At 46.0% G+C, this 19,649-nt stretch overlaps 1 protein-coding gene and 1 non-coding gene across 9 annotated transcripts in view; one reads left to right on the top strand and one right to left on the bottom strand.

The window, feature by feature from the left end:
• LPO (lactoperoxidase) overlaps window positions 1–19,649 on the bottom strand; it is a 31,414-nt gene that overhangs the window by 5,531 nt on the left and 6,234 nt on the right. For all 8 annotated transcript variants that reach the window (XM_061390095.1, XM_061390093.1, XM_061390092.1 and 5 more), the window contains exons 3-9: window positions 19,021–19,108; window positions 14,212–14,372; window positions 12,527–12,644; window positions 11,987–12,116; window positions 11,043–11,249; window positions 9,283–9,607; window positions 7,521–7,681 (exon numbers count right to left, since the gene is read on the bottom strand). In XM_061390095.1, coding sequence (XP_061246079.1) covers window positions 7,521–7,681; window positions 9,283–9,607; window positions 11,043–11,249; window positions 11,987–12,116; window positions 12,527–12,644; window positions 14,212–14,372; window positions 19,021–19,108 — 1,190 coding nt within the window. The remainder of the gene's footprint in view (window positions 1–7,520; window positions 7,682–9,282; window positions 9,608–11,042; window positions 11,250–11,986; window positions 12,117–12,526; window positions 12,645–14,211; window positions 14,373–19,020; window positions 19,109–19,649) is intronic.
• On the top strand, window positions 16,416–16,522 carry LOC133233087 (U6 spliceosomal RNA). Its single transcript, XR_009731569.1, has one exon. It is a non-coding gene; the product is annotated as a U6 spliceosomal RNA (small nuclear RNA).

The following is a 19,649-nucleotide window of genomic DNA, read 5'->3' as shown; positions in this document are numbered from 1 at the left end:
GGATGGCCATCTTCAACCTCTAATAGAAATAGACAAGAGCAGTTAAGAAAAACCTTCTCTCTCCTTCTCCAGAGGACCTGCCTAGGGGGAAGTTCAGCAAAAACCTAGTAAAGAGTCCCCAAATCTGCTTCACAATTCAAGCCATTAGCCATCTCAACTGTTGATTCACAACCCACCCCACGATCTGCCTGCAGCAGTGAAGCCCCGTGTCTCTGTTCTTCACCCAGTGGCATAGAGACTCAGGCATAGTAGCTTCTATAATTCTAGAAGGTTAACCCATAACGCTAGAAAGTTACTCAGCAACAGAAGGCAGCCAGGAAAGTACCTTCCTGCCCTGCAGACAGAGTCAGCAGGGATTGGGTGGGGACCCCAGAAGAATGAAGAAGAATGAAGCAGACCAGAATAGCATTGTAAGGGCTTAGAAAGCTAAACTCTCATTGGAAGTAAAGCTTGCAAAAGCTTGCCAGAACCTACAACCAAACCTACATGGGGTAACTTATTATTAAATAATATGTGCCTAAATAGAAGATTTAAATAGGATCAGGAGTCTCCTAACATAATAACTAAACTGTCCAGGGTAAAATTGAAAATCACCCATAATACCAAGAACCAGGAAAGCCAAAGTTGAATGAGAAAAGATAATAAACTGACGCCAATACTGGCATGAATCAGATGTTGGAATCATCTGATAAAGATTTTAAAGCAGCTGTCATTAAAATGCCTCAATAATCAATTTTAAGTTATCTTAAATGAAAAAACAGAACATTCCATAAAAGAAGTGCTAAGTCACTTCAGTCATGTTCAACTCTTTGCAACCCCATGGACTGTAGCCTGCCAGGCTGCTCTATCGATGGGATTCTCCAGGCAAGAATACTGGAGTGGGTTGCCATTTCTTTCTCCAATGAAAGAAGTAGAATTTATATAAAAAAGGAACAAATTGAAACTATATAACTGAGAATGCTGCTGCTGCTAAGTCGCGTCAGTTGTGTCTGACTCTGTGCGACCCCATAGACGGCAGCCCACCAGGCTCCCCCGTCCCTGGGATTCTCCAGGCAAGAACACTGGAGTGGGTTGCCATTTCCTTCTCCAATGCATGAAAGTGAAAAGTGAAAGTGGAGTCGCTCAGTTGTGTCCGACTCTTCGGGCCCCATGGACTGCAGCCTACCAGGCTCCTCCGCCCATGGGATTTTCCAGGCAAGAGTACTGGAGTGGGTTGCCATTGCCTTCTCCAATAAGGCGAATCAGTCAGTTCAGTTCAGTTCAGTCGCTCAGTCGTGTCCAACTCTTTTCGACCCCATGAATTGCAGCACGCCAGGCCTCCCTGTCCATCACCAACTCCTGGAGTTCACGCAAACTAACGTGAACTAAGAATAGGATATAACTGAGATATAACTAACTCAAATAAAAACTTGTTGACTAGACCCAGTAGTAAGGTGGACATGGCAGGATAGAATTGAAGACAGATCAATAGAAATTAGTCAATCTGAAAAAGAGAAAGAAAGTAGACTAAAAAAAAAAAGCAAAAACAAACAAAAAGTCAAACAAACCAGAGCCTCCCTGTTCTGTGGCACAATAACAAAAAATCCAATGTTCACATTAATGGAATTAGAAGAGAAATTGGATGGGGCTGAAATAGTATTTGAAGAAATAATGTCTGAACCACCCCCCCCCCCCAAATTAGTGACAGACATACATTAACATATATAAGAAGTTGAATTTCAAACAGAATAAACCCAAAGAAATCTACTGTAAGACACATCATAATTAAGTTTGTGAAAACTAAACACAAAAATTCTTAAAAACAGCCAAGGAGAAATGATATATTACCTACAAAGGAACACCAACTTGAATAGCTTCCCTCATAGCTCAGTTGGTAAAGAATCTGCCTGCAATACAGGAGACCCTGGTTCCATTCCTGGGTCGGGAAGATCCCCTGGAGGGGATAGGCTACCTACTCCAGTTTTCTTGGGCTTCCCTGGTGGCTCAGCTGGTAAAGAATCCGCCTGGAAAGTGGGACGCCTGGGTTCGATCCCTGGGTTGGGAGATCCCCTGGAGGAGGGAAAGGCTACCCACTCCAGTATTCTGGCCCAGAGAATTCCATGGACTGTATAGTTCATGGGGTCACAAAAAGTAGGACACGACTGAGCGACCTTCACTTTCAATTTGAATAGCAGTGAATTTCTCATTTGAAACCATGGAGGCAAGAGGGAAGTGGCACAACATTTTTCAAGTGCTGAAAGAAAAGAACTGTCAACCTTGAATCTAGTATCTGGTAACACTATTCCTCTGGAATAAAAGGGAAATAAAGACATTCTCAGATGAAGGAAAGGAAGGGCATTTACTGTGAGCAGACCTATCCTCAGAGAATGGCTAAAAGAAACTCTTTAAATATAAAGAAATGATAACAGAAGGAGGCTAGGACCTCAGAAAGGAAGGAACAATGTAATAGGTAACATTCCACCCAATAGCAGAATGCGCAAGCTCTTCTTAAGGATCTGTGGAACATTCAACAAGATAACTGTACCAGAGTTACAAAGTAAACCTTAACAAATTTGAAAGAATTGAGATCGTATAGAGTATATTATCTGACAATGATGGAATCAAACTAGAAATCAGTAACAGAAAGGCAGCAGTGAAATCTCTGAACACTTGGAAATAAAATAATATACTTCTAAATAACCTACAGGTCAAAGAGAAAGGAAGTAACAACAAAACATACATATTGAATTAAAATGAAAACACAGTGTATTGACATTTGTGGGATATAATTAACAGTGCCAAGAGACATTTATATCACTTCTAATCCTTACATTAGAAAAGAAGAAAGCTCTCAGATCAATAATCTAAGTTCTCACCTCAATAAACAAGCAGTAAGAACAAAATGAACCTAAAGCAACCAGAATAGACTAAAGAAGAAAAGTCATATAATTATATAAATCTATGCAGAAAAACCACTTGACAAAACCCCACATCTGTTCATTTAAAAACTTTCAGTACACTAGGGAAGAGCAGAACTCCCTCAACTTCATATAGAGCACTTAGAAAAACTTCACAATTAACATACTTAATGGTAAACCTTGAATGCTTTTCTTTTACTGTTGGGAAGATGAGACTGTCTGCTGTCACCACTCTTACTCAGTATAGTACTGGAAGTTATACTTTTCTTGCCTGTAATAAGGCAAGATAAAGAAATGAAAAACACACAAATTAGAAAAGAAGGAATATAACTAATTATTTATAGATGACACAACTATCTGTAGAAAATCCCAAGGAATCTACAGATTCCTAGAACTGAGCTTAGCAAGGTCATAGGATACAGAATCAACACATAAAAATCAATTACATTGTTACACACTGATAATGAATATGTGGAAACTGAAATAAGAGATGTAATACCATTTACAATTCTTCCAAAGGAAGTTAATAGTCAGGTATGTAACAAGCATGTATAGGATCTGTATGATTAAAATTATAAAATGCTGATGAAATAAATCAAGGAAAATCTAAACATTTGGAGAGACATACTATGTTTATGGGCTTCCCTGATGGTAAAGAATCTGCCTGCAATGCGGGAGACCTGGGTTTGATCCCTGGGTTGGGAAGATTCCCCTGGAGGAGGGCATGTCAACCCACTCCAGTATTCTTGCCTGGAGAATCCCCATGAACAGAGGAGCCTGGTGGGCTACAGTCCATGGGGTCACAGAGTCAGACATGACTGAGCGACTAACACACACACACACACACTGTTTATGTATTGGAAAACTCAACATAGTAAGGATTTCAATTGTCCCTAAATTGATCTAAGGTTTAATACAATTCTTATCAAAATCTCAGCAAGACTTCCTTGTAGATATGGATAAGCATGTTTTAAAATGTATATGGAAAGGTGAAGACACTAACGATAGCCAAAATAATTTTGAAAAAGAAGAGTAAAGTGAGAAGAGTCATTTTTCCTAATGTTAAGTCTTATCATATAACTACAGTTATTGAACACTGGTACTGGTATAGGCATAGACATATAGATTAGTGGAATAGAAAGGGCAATCTAGAAATAGATTGATATAAATATGCCCAAATATTAATAATTTTTGACAAAAGAGCAAAAGCAATTCAAAAGGAGAAAGATAGCCTTTCTATAAGTTGTGCTGGAGCAATCAGAAATTCATAGTCACCCTGCCCCTCAATAAACCCTGACCTAAACCTTATGCTTTATACAAAAATTAACCTCAAATGGATCATGAACTTAAATGTAAATGATAAAACCATAGAACGTCTAGAAAAATAAAACCAGGAGATAAATCTTTGGGACCTAAGACTCAGGGAAAGAATTGGGACTTGACACCAAAAGCAAAATACATGAAAGGAAAAAAATGGATAAATTTTTTATTTTTTATTTTTAAACTTTACATAATTGTATTAGTTTTGCCAAATATCAAAATGAATCCGCCACAGGCATACATGTGATAAATTTGACTTCATTAAAATGAAAACCCTTACTCTGCAAAGAACTCTATTAAGAGAATGAAAAGACAAAGTACAGACTGGGAGAAAATATTTACAGTCACATATCTGACAAAAGACTCATAGCTAGAATGTAAAAAGAACTGGCTTCCCTGATGGTTCAGATAGTAAAGAATCTTCATGCAATGCAAGAGACCCAGGTTTGATCCCTGGGTCAGGAAGATCCCCTGGAGAAGGGAATGGTAACCCACTCCAGTATTCTTGCCTGGGGAAGTCCATGGACAGAGGAGCCTGGCAGGTTATAGTCCATGGGGTTGCAAAGAGTCAGACACGACCGAGTGACTAATACACACTGAAAACTCAACATCAAAATACAAACTCTAATTTGAAAATGGGCACATTTCAAATGTGCCCACAATGTTCATCGCAGCACTGTTTATAATAGCCAGGACATGGAAGCAACCTAGATGTCCATCAGCAGATGAATGGATAAGAAAGCTGTGGTACATATACACAATGGAGTATTACTCAGCCATTAAAAAGAATACATTTGAATCAGTTCTAATGAGGTGGGTGAAACTGGAGCCTATTATACAGAGTGAAGTAAGCCAGAAGGAAAAACACCAATACAGTATACTAACGCATATATATGGAATTTAGAAAGATGGTAACGATAACCCTGTATACGAGACAGCAAAAGAGACACTGATCTATAGAACAGGCTTATGGACTCTGTGGGAGAGGGAGAGGGTGGGAAGATTTGGGAGAATGGCATTGAAACATGTGAAATGTCATGTATGAAACAAGATGCCAGTCCAGGTTCAATGCACGATGCTGGATGCTTGGGGCTGGTGCACTGGGACGACCCAGAGGGATGATATGGGGAGGGAGGAGGGAGGAGGGTTCAGGATGGGGAACACAGGAGAAATAAAGGAATAAAAAATTAAAAAAAAAAAGAAAACAAGGATTAATTATTAGAATAATTATCTAAAAAAAAAAAATGCTGCTTCCTAACTAAAAAAAAAAAAAAAAAAACCTCTGAAGGGATTCAATTATAGCTCTTTGTAAATAAAAAAAAAAAGAAAACAAGGATTAATTATTAGAATAATTATCTAAAAAAAAAAATGCTGCTTCCTAACTAAAAAAAAACAAAAAAAAAACCTCTGAAGGGATTCAATTATAGCTCTTTGTAAATAAAAAAAAAAAGAAAACAAGGATTAATTATTAGAATAATTATCTAAAAAAAAAAAATGCTGCTTCCTAACTAAAAAAAAAAAAAAACCTCTGAAGGGATTCAATTATAGCTCTTTGTTGTTTTTTTTTAACCTGATTAATACTGTTTTAGTATTTATTGAGCACCAATGACATGCCAGAATGTACTGTGCTATTGCTGTGGAGGATCAAAGACAGAAGCTCTCAAGAAGAGGGCCATGGCTGTCTCATTCATCACTCTGCCACTGAAGTGCCTGCAAATAGTAAGTGCTCCATAAACAAGCAAACAAACAAAAAATGGAAGGAGGAGCCTCAGAAACATGTGAGAATTACTTAGTCCTCATGAGCACAAAATGGAGATAACAGTTTCTCACTTCCCAACATTGTTGTCAGAATGGATAGGTAAAACACCTACTCCCGAAGCTTTAAATATAGTAAAAGTCGTATTTACTCAAATAGTTCAAATACTGTTTGCAAAAAAATTAAAAAAAAAAAAATGAAAATGGGCAAAATAGGGACTTCCCCGGTGGTCCGGTGGTTAAGAATCCACCTTCTAATGCTTCCAGTGCAGGTGCCTCGGGTTCCAGTCCTGGTCTGTGCACTAAGCTCCCACTGCGGACAACCTCCCTGGTGCACCGAAACTGCTGAGCTCACAGATCTTCCACAGTGAAAGATCTCACGTGCCGCAACTAAGACCCAAGGCAGCCAAAAAACAAACAAAATAAAAGCAAACAAAAAAAGGAAACGGGCAAAATACATGAACCAAAGTTTTACTGAAGAGGATATCCAGATGGCAAAAAAAAAAAAAAGCATGTGAAAAGATGTTCAGTGTGATCAGCCATCAGGTAAATGCAAAGGAAAATCACAATGCAGTATCATTACATACCTATCAGAAAGGGCGAGTGAAGTGAAAGTCGTTCAGTCGTGTTCGACTCTGCCATCCCATGGACTATACAGTCCATGGAATTCTCCAGGCCAGAACACTGGAGTGGGTAACCTTTCCCTTCCCTAGGGGATCTTTCCAACCCAGGGATCGAACCCAGGTCTCCTGAACTGCAGGCAGATTCTTTACCAGCTGAGCTACAGCTGGTAAAAAAGTAGCACAAGGGAGTAGTGTGGTGACGGAAGAGCTAAGTGTCTTTATTGTGGTGGTGGTTACATGAAATTACACATTTTTCATGATACAATTGCATGAAGCTACACACACACACACATATACACACCACACACGAATTGACTGCATTTATTATTGGTGAAATCTATTAAACTTTATGATTCATATCAATGTTAACTTCAGGCTTTTGCAATTGTACCATAGCTATGCAAAATGTTAGCATTGGGGGAGACTAGGTGCATGTACATTTTGGGGGCTACAACTCCCTAAGCATCTACAAGTATTTTTAAATAAAATGTTTTTTTAAAAAATGTGTATGGTTAATGTCAACATATCCACCTTTCTAAGTCTATTCTAGTCAATCAGTTGATCAACAATAGCAATTGACTCGTGTCTGTGACCTGTGGCTTAGGTGTGGGATTAAAAGATAATGGTGATGGGAAATAATGGTGATGGAACCATCCCAGGAGTGATGGAACAATGGTCCCAGTGACGGCACCTGAGGGGCACACTGAGTGACCAACATATGAATGACCTGCTGACACCCCGAATCCAGGGACTCATTTTGGGGCAGAGAAGCTGAAGAAACAGAAGGGAGGGTTTACAAGAGTGAGACCGTGGGAAAGAAGCAGGAGAGCAGAGGAAGCGGGGATGGAGGTCTGGCAGCAGGCAGAAGGCAGAGCCGGGTGAGTGAGCGAGGCTGGTGTACAGGCAGTGCTCCCGGGCTTCTCACCTGGATAAAGGCTCCCAGGATTTTCCGGGCTTCCTGGTAGAGCTTCTCTCCATTCCAGTGAGGGTTGAGTTTCTTTAGTTCTCTAGCCAGCCGGTTGTGCTCCCGGAGAAGGAGGGTGTGGGCAGTGGCCAGCAGAATCTGCTCTGAGGCTCGAAAATCTCCTGAAAGCCCAGAAGGCAGGAAGGTGGGTTCACCCCGAGCAGCCCCTGAACCCAGTAACCTACGCAAAGAAATACATGATGGTGCTCCAGCGGGAAGCTCTCTTAAGTCCCTCCTTATAGTTAATTTAAGCTGGAAAGAGAGCTGAGTTGTGATTTACAGATTTGAATCCCAGCTCTGCACACACACCTTTTAGTTCTGTGACTTTGGACAAGTTACTTAATGTTTCTAAACCTCAGTCTTCATATCTGTGAAAATGGGGATAATAAGGTTGACCCCCCAACTAGACTGTGGTAAAGACTCCAAATGACATTAAGAAGTAAAATTTTGCTAATTAAATCCAAATTGCCTTCTAAGACAGGACCTACAAATGATTGAGGGGCTTTTTATTGTTCAGAGCAACTCTGACGGTTTTAGGAATGCAAGTTTGAGGGCAGGAACCTGGGAAGGGTTAAATTATTCCGTGTAATAAGGAGACGAATCTAGAGATGGGGGCTGTTGGGAGGAGAGGGTCGTGTAGATGGTGAAAGACCAGGTGCTTTACAGGGGGCTTCTTTTTGTGTCCTCTAATCGTCAGGAAAGTCTGTGAAATTCACAAATGCTTGGTCTTAGTGGATATTTTTATGGAAAGCAGGAAGGGCTTGGTTTTGTGTCTGGACTGATGTGAGATGTGTGTGGACACAGAATCCCAGGGATCTAGCAAGAGACCTGGGCCTTCTGCCATGTCTGAGTGGGCTTCATCCTAGAAGACTGGATTTTTGGAAGAGATAAGACCTCTGGAAGCCAAAGGCAGAGAGGACCAGGAATGAGCCCCTAGAATGAGAATTGGAGGCTTCAGTTGCATAGGCTGCATGGAGTGGGGCCTCTGTGCCAAGATTATAAAAAGCCTTAAAAATATACATTCCTTTTGATTTATATAGAACTTCCTCCTCTAGGAAGTTATCTTAGTAAACTTATTGAAAATCAGCACAAGGATTCATCAACAAGGATGCTCACGACCTTAAAAACAGCAACAAAATCACAGAAAAGCTAAAAATGACTTAAATGTCTCCAAATAGGGTTGGTAAAATAAATTATGATAAACATATGCCATGGAATGCCAGGTAACCATTAAAGATCATGATGTAGAAGAAAAAATATTTAAAGACATGATAGGTGAAGAGAAAACATCGGATTACAGAGCCACACTCTAGTATGACCCCAATTGTGTAAAATAATGTAGAGCAAGATCTATGATAGGAAAAAAGCTGGAAAGATAGGCCTTAAAATGTCAACTCAATATCTGTGAGTAGTGGGATTTTGTGGATTTTCTTATTTTCTTTGTGCTTTTCTGGATTTTCATAATTCTTTTTTTTTTTTTTTACATACACTGAACACATGTTCCTAGATCCTGTATTTGTCTGGGCCCTTCTGCCAGTCCTGGACCAGTGCCTGCGGCAGTGGTGGCTTTCAGTGTGTATTTTTCCAGAAGACAATGAGAAGAAGCTTCCAGTGCTTGGAAGCCACCCAGCACCCTTGAGAAGCTCTTCCAGCCTCTCTCTGCTCTCAGTCCCCAGGATAATCCCTTTGTCCTTGGGCCCCTCTATTCCCAGCCTAGACTCACCCGCCAGGAAACAGGGCACACGGGCGGTGGTGTTGATGAACTCACAGGGGCTTGGCTTCTTGTTGTTAAAGGGCAGGTAGGCCAGCCCGTGGTCCCAGGCTTCTTGGTTGACAGCCATGAGGCCCAGCGGGCTGCTGAGGTTCCGGAGACGGCTGGCCAGACTGGGCTCAGAGCCGTACACTAAGCTGGCGTCCAGGAAGGAGGTCACAGCATTGATCTGTTCTCGGGCCAACGACTGGTAAGGTGGAGTGGGGCAGACAAACCCGGCTCGGAAGAAAGGCATGCATTTCCCTTGAGTCTTCAACTTGGGATCATTTTTCGGAAACTGCAGAGAGATGGGGGTGGGTGACTGCAGAGGTGGTACAGCCGGCAGCCTCTCCCCAGGGTAGGTCTGGATGCAGCTGGCAAAGATGCTGATGGTGCCCTCCTGGGACCCTGGTGCCAGACACTGGCTCCAGAGGCCTTGTGCTGACGCTACATCCTGGGCCCCCAGGACTCTGAAGTTCACTACCTCCTGCTGTGTAAAAGGGCCAAGAGGAAAAGCTCCAAATTTTTGGTTGCGAGGGAGTCCTGAGATCTGGGCACAGGGAAGCAGGACATGAGGCAGGAAAGAGTTTGTTAATAATTGCTACTAACAACAGCTACCATTTATTTATTTTGGACCTACCATGTGCTTGGTATCGTGCATACTTTATCTCACTTTGGTCCTCATAAAACCCTGTAAAGTAGGTAATTCTGTCCCACTTGATGAGAAAACTGAGGCTCCAAAAGGTTAAGTAATTTGCCCAAGAACTTACAAACTGAAAGGGAAAGATGTGGGACTCAGATCTAGGTTGACCTTACTCCACAGCTTATGTTCTTCACGTGCTGTGCTGCGCTAAGTCGCTTCAGTTGTGTCCGCCTCTTTTCGACCCTATGGACAGTAGCCTTCAGGCTTCTCTGTTCATGGGATTCTCCAGATAAGAAAACTGGAGTGGGTTGCCATGCCCTTCTTCAGGAGATCTTCCCAATCCAGGGATCGACTCCATGTCTCTTATGTCTCCTGCTGGCATAAGTGCCACCTGGGAAGCCCGTGTTCTTTATAACACAACACATATTCTTGATATGCTTGAGTGAATAAATCACGCTCTCACTGTAAAACCCACGAATAAGACGAAAGGTGCGCCACTGCAAATTCCTTTCCCTTCCTGTTGGAAATTCCCATAAGTCCCTGCTGCTCGTTCTGACTCATCCATCACTCAGCTCTTTCTGAGAATAGCCTTCCTGGACGCCATGATGACTCACGGTGGCATTCCACAAATTTACTGGGTATACAATGACTCTCCTGGGGATCTGGATAAAATGTAGATCCTGCTTCCCAATGTTTGGGGTGCGGTTTGAGATTTTACATTTCTAATAAGACCCCCGGTGACATCAGGGCTGCTGGGCCAGGGATGAAGAAAACCCTCTCCAGAGCTTCCCAGTTTTGCCACTAGTGATTACTTGTCCATTTCCCACACAGGTCCTCTGTCCTGGAGGGAAGAGATGCTGTCTCGTTCACCTTTGAATCTCAAGTGCTTAGTGTGTTGCCTGATGATGGCAGATGATGGATGTCTACTTATTAAATAAGTGGGCGAATGAATGAATAGAATGTGAGAGGCTTGGGAAGCTGTCAGATCAGCATTCACGATCTCCAGGAGGTCCTGGCTGATGGGCTGGGAACACCTGCTACACCAGGGAGGCAAGCAGTTTGCCAGGGGCCCCCCGCTGCAGGGGCCTACCATGATGGGGAAGCAGTTGTCTCCCTGGATACAGTACTCCTCACACTGGGTTTTAGAGTGCTCGTTGCTCCCCAGTTCCGTTTCCGGGGCGAAGTCCAGGTCGTGGTCCACAATCTGACCCCACTGCATGAAGAGCAGGGACCTGTTTTGGTCCAGAACACCCTCTTCGTCCAGGTAGCCTACAATTTTGTTGGATACCTCCCGGGCCTACAGATGGAGACAGAAAGAGAGGGAAGAAAAGGTGCTTTGAAGATTCAGATTGAACGCAGTACACTGAGTACCCATGACGTAACAGGTACACTTCCTCTTCAGGACAAGCTCTGAAGTGGGTGGCATTACTCCCGTTCTGAGTCCAAGAGGGGTGAGAGCAATCACCCACTTCCTGCAGCTACAAAGGGCCAGGTCTGTATGACTTGATGGTTTCAAGGCCAATGCCCTTTTCACTCAAAGAGGGTAAACAAAGACAGGCTGTCCCTTAAGTAAATGCCACGGAGGAGGTGCCAGGTGTCTGGAACCAGAAACAGAGGGGCTCTGGGGAGGGCCTGCCAACTCAGATGAGGCCAATAGATGGGACCTCCAGGCAAACAACAGCTGATGCACTCCAGGGGCTGCGGCAGGACAAGCGCCAGCAGGACGGCGCAGGGAGGCCATCTGCTTGGGAGACCCCGGGGTACTTGGCTTGATGGCGGCTGGGCCATGACCACCACGTGGCTGGGCTCGGGACGCGGGATCTGCAGCCCTCTAGTGGCGTTTTCCGGAACACCACGAGGGAGCGAGTCCCCATCTCCGTGTCTCCCCGGGTGTGGTTCTCCCGCGCGTCCGTCTCTCCTCGCGCCCGTGTCTGCGTCCTCTGCTTGGGTACTTAGCGGGGCGCCTCCCTTCCCCTCTGACTCCATGTGCCCGCGCCAGCTCGGGGTTCGCCCCCTCCCCGCGGCCGCGCTCACCAGCGGGACGCGGAAGCCGTTGCGCGTCTTCCTCTGCGTCCAGCCGAAGGGCAGGGCGAGCCCGTCCTCGTACTCCGCCGGCAGCCAGCGCGCCAGCGCCCTGTTGGCGGCGCCCAGTGCGGGGCTCCTCCTGAAAGGCAAGGCTGGCCCTCAGCCTCGTTCGGCTGGCTCCCGGGTCTGCTTCTCCGCACATCCTACGGGGATCCCCCGGGGAAGGACGGGAGCCTCTGCCCCAGGGAGACTGGATGCGGAGGAGGTGCCTCTCCTGTGTGAGGTGGTCTGGACCACTCCCATCCCCGAAGGCTCCGGGCTCCTCCGCCCCCGGGAAAGGCGCTCCTTCCAGCCGGATATACGGTGGTCTCTTTAGACAAGTTGGGAAAGTGAGGTGGGTTCCAACAGAACGGATTCCAGAGGGACGCTGGCCTGGGAGGGTGAGGTCGTGGGAGTCCTGCCTGTAGTGCCCAAGGAGCCAAGCCTCTGGCTGGGCTGGGTGGGGCAGGTGGGCCACCCTGCCCACTACACACCCCCATGGCCGCTCACCTGTTATTACAGTCTCCCGTGATGGTGCGGTAAGGGCTGTTTTCATCACATTTCACCAGAGGAACCGGGGCACCGCAGCCCACCTCCCAGGAGAGTGCAGTCAAGTCCAGGCTAGGGTCTGAAAGAGAAGAGATGCCACAGGGCAAGGTGGTGTCAGAAAACCCTCTATCCTTCCGGTGCCTGGGTTCTTCCTCCATTCCGAGGCCCTGAGGGGAGGTTCATCTTTTGGACCTGATTTTTGGGAGAATACATTTTACATTCTAAGCAAGCGTTTCTCAAGGGGTTTCACCTTTAATCCTGACAACTCATTAAGGTAAAACTTTTAATTCTCATTTTACAGAGAAGAAACTGAGATCACAGGGTTCCCAAGACTTGTCCAAGGCAGCACAGATTAGTAGTATCTCCAGAACTGTTAGTAATTCTTGGTCTATCAGATTATTTGAATCAATGGACTTTTCTTTTAGAATAAAAGTACCCCCTGAGAGGTTAGGTGCATGTTAGTATGAGTTAGTTTGATAAGATTGCTTTTCTTCTAAAGCTCCACTGATGGGTATGTCCCTGGTGGTTCAGTGGTTTAGACTCCACACTTCCACCATAGGGGTTAAGAGTTCACCCCCTGGTTGGGGAACTAAGATCTCAAATGCCACATGGCATTGCAAAAAAAAAAAAAAGTAAAAAAGTAAAAAAGTTCCACTGACCTCTAAAGTACTAAGCACACAAGAATCTAAATGGAAAGATATTGGGAAGGGACTGGCCATTTTTAAGTGAGGAGCCCTGTGGTCTTGGGCGGGGGTGGGGGGAGGTAACAGTGGGTTGTTTTAGGTATCAGAGGCCTTCATGAGTGCACAGAAGAGAGAGCCGCCCAAATCCTAGAGCAGCCTGTACTCCATTCTGGTACCTGCAGGGAAAAGGAGTCAGGGGGATCCAGCCCTGGGGGGCTTCTTCAGGGGGCTCATCTGCAGAAATGGGCAGGGGCCAAGGTTCAAGCCCCAGCACCTTTTGAGTCTCATCGAGTTCAAAGCGCTCCCTCCTTCTCCCTACCTTGTCCTGGTTTCCTTCCTTCCTTTGGGAACTTTGGAATTTTCCCATGTCCTAGGCCAGGTATCTTCCCTCACTTGAAGTTTTCCCAGCAAGAACCTGCAGTCTCTTCCTTCCGTCAAGATCAATCCCCTTCCTCCATGACTGTCCATGAACTGTGACATTTGGCCAGGGGTGGGGTGGAGGGGTCGAGGAGCTCATGATCAATTGGCAAGCTCATTGTTTCAGCTCCACAGTATCCAGAACAAGAGGGACAGTTCCTCATCCGTGACATAATCCCAGTAAATCTCCCCTGACACAGATGGATTAAATGTCCTTTTTACAGGCGGAAGTGGTGGCACTGTGGTTTGAGACAGGGATCCCATGTTTATTGACTTTAGTTCTTCCTCTGGACAGAGGCCTTACAGCTGGTATTATGCCAAAGGGCACGAATGTCGCCTCATTTGGAGTTGGCAATGTGACCTTGCTGGGCCCGAGTTCCTTTCTCTGCTGAAAGAGCACTGACCTGACTGTCCTCCCAGCCCCTCTTTGCTCTGAGGGAGAGAGAAGAGGGCTCCCAATAGGAGCTGCAGTCTTGATGGCTTCTGCTCTTTCCCCCAGGGAGACGAGCCCTTCCTGCCACTGGGGGGCTGGTGGGATTTCCATACCTGTGACGTTGGTCAGGGTTGTGTCCCGCCTCAGCCTCTTTAAGGACTCCTCCCACACCTGCCCGTTGCGAATGGCCGTGCGGGTCCGGCCCTTGGCGTGCTTGAAGTACTCTGAGAGCTGTTGGGTGGTGGGTGCCTCAGAGCTCAAGGTCGTCTTCAGCCTACAGTGGAGAGCAGTGGGGGAGCCATGGGGGTGTGGGCAGCAAGCAGGAGCCCCCCACGTCTGTGCTCTCAGGACTTTTACTCAGCTGTCCTCGGATGCCTCTGGAAAACCGCCTCTGGGAGGAGGAAGCTGCAGTGTGTCTTTAAGCTTGGTGAAGTCTGTTTCTGAGGGAAGGCAGGCAGATGGACCTGAGAGCTTCCTGAATTAAAATCAGAGGGTTGCCGCTGCATTGGCGGCTTGCGGCTCAGTTGGGGAAACCAAATACGCCTAAGTCCCCGGATGTACGATTCCGACTGAGGAGCCCTTGACTGTGGAACCCCCTCTCACGGAGCCTTGGGGGCAACCAATTGATGCCAATACTGGCGTGAACCAGATGCTGGAGACATCTGATAAAGATTTTAAAATGATTTAAAATCCGCTGTCATAAAATGGTTTAATAATCAATTTTAAGTTTTTCTTAAATGGAAAAATAAAACCCAGACCATTCCACAAAAGTAGAATTTATTATGTAGGGCTGAGTCCCTTCGCGGTTCATCTGAAACGACCACAACATGGTTAATCGGCTATACTCCAGTACAAAATAAAAAGTTAAAGTTTGAAAAAAAGAGTAGAATTTATTAAAAAAAAGAAAACAACAAGTCGAAATTATAGACCTGGAAATACCTTAACTGAAATAAAAAGCTTGTTGGCTAGACCCAGCAGTCAGGTGGACATAAGAAGACAGAATTGAAGACAGGTCAATAGAATGAGGTCAGTCTGGAAAAACAGAGAGGAAATAGACTTCTACTACTAAGCAAGGTGAGGTGGGTGCAGTCCTGCATGAGAACCCTCTCCCCACTCCTGTGTGAGATGAGGGGTCCTGTTAGATGATCTGAAATTTTGGAAGTGGCTTAAACTCTCAGGAAGACAACCTTGCTTTTGGGATACACTTCACAGGATGTGACTACTGGCCTGTCCCTGTGGATCAAGTCGTTAACTCTACTTCTAGCATGCAGGGGCCTGGTGTCTCAGCCGGAGGGGTAACTTGGACAAGCAGGCCGACCTGGGCTCCGGGGGAGCAGGCAGGGCTGTGGAGGAACTCTTTTTCCATCTCCAGGCCTCTGGCCTCCTCCTTGTCCTCACCCTCCCCCACCTGGATGGTTGCAGCAGACTACGGCCTCCCCTCCTGTCCTCCTCCCATCCATTCTCCACCTGGCTGCAGGAGGGAGCTTTTTCGAATGAAAAGCAGACCAGGCTACTCTGATTTAAGCACTTTCTTGGCTCACCCTGTGGCGTTCCTGAATCCATGGTCTTATAGTGTACATGCTCATAGCATTATGTGAGCTTTGCCTCTGTCTAGCTCCCAAACATTTTCATCACCTGCAAAGGAGACCCCACACCCATGAACTGTCATGCCTGAGACCTCCTCTTCTCCCCCAGCCCCTCCAAGCCACTGCTCTGCCTCTGACCCTCTGACTCTCAGGCTCCACCTGTGTGTCCTCTTTTCCTACCGCCACCACCAGCATGGCCTTCTTTCCGTGTCCTAAGCACCTGAAGCTCTTTCCTGCCTCAGAACCTTTGCCTGCACTGCCCCCAGGCCCTGTAATGCTAGCCCCTGGCTCGCTACATGGCCTGTTCCTTCTCATCCTCCATCAGGCTTCCCTGCTTCCTGCAACTAGAGTAGCAGCCACTGCTCTGTTTATTTCCTTCATTGTCCTCATCACAGTTTGTGGGGCACTGGAGTGTTTGTTTGCTTGTGAAAAAAATGTTTAAATGTGATTATGTCTCCACGAGGTCCCTGAATCCAGGAACTAACCAGTGGGGATGAGTTCCAAGGCAGAGCTGCTCATCCTGGGCAGCATGACTCAAAAAGGAGGTGCTGAACATGGATTTTGTGGCTTTTAGTCTCCCCCCACCTTGGGCTATAAAAGGGTTGACATTAGGAGGGAGAGAGAAGGTTCATTGGGAGACAGTGGCTGAAAAACCGGACATTTCCCTCCCACCACTGTGGGGCTTCCTCTTTGCTCTCAGTCCCGTGACAAGGTCCTTACAAGGAGGACAGGTGCTCACTTTGGCAGCACATATCCTAAAATCGGGACTATACAGAAAGGATTAGCATGGCCCCTGCACAAGGACGACAAGCAAATTTGTGAAAGGTTCCATATTTTTACCTAGAGACAGATTTTTACCTTTGTCATACAGGGTGAAGTAAGTCAGAAAGAGGAAAAATATTGTATAATATCACTTACATGCGGAATCTAGAAAAACGATACAGATGAGCTTATTGGCAAAGCAGAAACAGAGTCACAGATATAGAGAACAAACTTATGGATACCAAGGGGGAGGATGTTACAAATTGGGAGACTGGGACTGACATATATACACTCTTATGTATAAAATAGGTTACTAATGAGAACTGAGGGTATAGCACAGGGAACTCTACTCAATGACCTGTGCTGACCTAATTGGGAAGGAAATCCAGAAAGGAGTGGATATATGATACATGTAGCTGATTCACTGTGCTGTACAGCAGAAACTAACACAACATTGTACAGCAACTATACGCCAATAAAAATTAATTTAAAAAAAAGTGAAAAAGAAGAGGGTGCTGCTGTGTGTCCTGGAGTTGTGGCTGGTGGTTGACACCTGCCCAAAGAGCCTAAAGAAAACAGGAAAGAGAAGGTGGCTGACACTGCGCCCCTAACAGCAGAGTAAGCCAGACAGGCCGGCGCAGGGCCGTGATCCACACATCCTCCAGCGGCAGGGCAAAGCTTTTAGTCCTCTAACCCGTGTGTGCGTGCTCAGTCATGTCTGACTCTTTGGGACCCATGGACTGTAGCCCACCAGGCTCTGTTTGTTTTGTTTTTTTTTTTTTGGTCCAGGGGATTCTCCAGGGAAGAATACTGGAGTGGGTTGCCATTTCCTTCTTCAGGGGATCTTCCTGACCCAGGGATGGAACCAGCGTCTCCTGCATTGGCAGGTAGATTCTTTACCATTGAGCCACCTGGGAAGCCCCTCTTTGTACAGTGGTCCGAATCAAATCCCAGAGACAGTTTTGGGTAAAGTAGAAAAGGATAACTTTATTGCTTTGCCAAGCAAAGGGAGACACACCAGGGTCCTGCCTTGAAAAACTGTTTTGTCTTCTGGAGCCTCTTTAAAGGGGACCTGGGTCAAGATGATATACGGAAGGACTAGGGAGGGAGCCACAAGCTCCCGGGCTGCGGCTTGGAGCTGTGAGCTACTGGTCAGATACTTCTCTGGGTCAGAGACTTGGCAGCAGAGTGTGTGAGAGCCAAAAGTGCCCAAGGAGGGAAGGACTTCTGATCTCCCCATCCCACCTCCAGGCACTATATTATCCAAGTGATTTAGGCTTTGTCATTCTATATCTCTCCTTCTTTCCCTCAGCTTAACCCCTAAGAGTCAGAAACCTGGGCTGGGGGATGGCAAGAAGCCCGGGAAAGAGGGACGACAGACTGTGGACCCTTCCTTCTCTCTGAAGTCTACAGCAGCTCTGAGCAGAGGAAAGTGAGAGGCTCGGGGCTTCATCTTCTTCTGCTGATATTTGAGTTCCTGAAAGGATGCTGTTCTTGGGACTAGAAGAGATCAGAGCACATCTTGTCCTCTAAAAGTCAGCCAAGAAGTTGGGGGACCTCTTGAGAGTTTATGAAAGGGCCAAGGGGGAGTGAAACCCCAAGATCAGTAAAAAGACAGCAAGAGGAATGAGCAATGTGGTTTTCAGCTCCATGAAGTGATTACTCTGGTTTGTCTGCCTCTCTGGCTAAAGCATGTGCTTTCTGAGGGCAGGGACACAGTCTGCACTGCTTATTCTGGGAAGCCCAGCCCCTCCCCGGGTTGGGAGGTAGCTGACTCTGCCGGTGTCCTGTATGTTCCCCGAGTGGCCTTTGGGCCCCTCCCCTGGCTACTGCGGGTGCAGCTGCAGTTGATGGCCCGTGCCTCTAACTTTCTTGGGCAATGGCTTCTGAGTCAGGGGAGCTGCCTGTCTGAATGCCTGGGAGTCACACAGTGGGATATACGCTCTACCCGCCCCCGCACCCCACCCCAGCCCCAGTACCAAGCTTGCAGCACATCTGGCTGAGTCAAGGACACCTTTGGCAGGTGAACGCTCTGCTGCCTTGCTCAAGGTAGGACAGGCTCTGAGATGCAGCCCACACTCTGGATCTCCCTGCAGGGTCAGCTGGGGCTGGGCCTTAAACCACATCCCTGCTTGTCGGCCTTCTTTTTACCCATCTGGCCTCACTCCTTGGCTCCACTAGAGCTTCCTGAGAGTGCTCCCCGGTAAGTCACCTGTATGTGATGCAGATCTTAGCTTCTGTTTCTAAGGGCTTGATCTAAGTCATGCTGAACGAACGAAAAACTACTGACTGGTTTTCTGAGACTCTGGAAGGCACGACCCAGGAATCACTTAACTACAGGAAAGAAAGTGCTCATGAGATCAGATGAGACATCCCCTTTGAGGAAACTTCGAGGCTGAGGATTTTAGGAGCCGCGGGCTCTTACTCCTGCTTGGCCCCTGCTCGCAGGCGAGGGGTGGGAGGGCAGGCTGTATAATTGCTTTGGCTTACTGGCCTGTCAGGACTGGTTTAGACCCACTTGTCCTTAACAGGAAGCCCAGGAAGGAATGTGCGTGGTGTGTGTGTCTCACCCACCTGGTCCGGGAATCCAGGAAGGCCTTGTTGACCTGGATCTTGACCTTACTCACAGCATCAGAGATGGTGGTGGTGCTGGCAGCCTGTGCTTGGAGAGGGAAACAAGGAACAAGGTATCAGACGCCACTCTTTGGAGAAGCCCTTTGCTCTGTCCCCCTCTTTCTCTGCTATTATCCCCACTCTTCAAATCTGAGCAGGAAGAGGTCAAGATTAGGAAACATTCCTCCGGAGGAAAAGCCAAGAATGAGAAGAATATTCTCTGATCCTCAATAGGTTATCAATGTCGCTCTTTAGGAGTCCACTAGAATACAGTCATCCCTCAGTATCCGCAGGGGATTTGTTCCAGGAACCCCCAGAATGCTCATGTCCTTTATATAAAATGTATTTGTAAATCTATCACATCATCCTATATACTTTAAATCATAAGTTATCATTTCTAGATAACTTATAATACTTAATGCAATGTAAATTTCATGTAAATAGCTGCCAGAGTGCATTTTTTTTTTGAGGGTGTGTTTTCTGGAATCTTAAAAATATATATATATATATATTTATTTATTTGGCTGTGCTGGTTGCAACATGTAGCATCTTTAGTTGCGGCATTTGAACTTCTAGCTGCAGCATGTGGG

This window comes from Bos javanicus, chromosome 19 (assembly GCF_032452875.1).
Source record: "Bos javanicus breed banteng chromosome 19, ARS-OSU_banteng_1.0, whole genome shotgun sequence".
NCBI lineage: Eukaryota > Metazoa > Chordata > Mammalia > Artiodactyla > Bovidae > Bos > Bos javanicus.
This window is presented reverse-complemented; position numbering and strand designations above follow the sequence as displayed.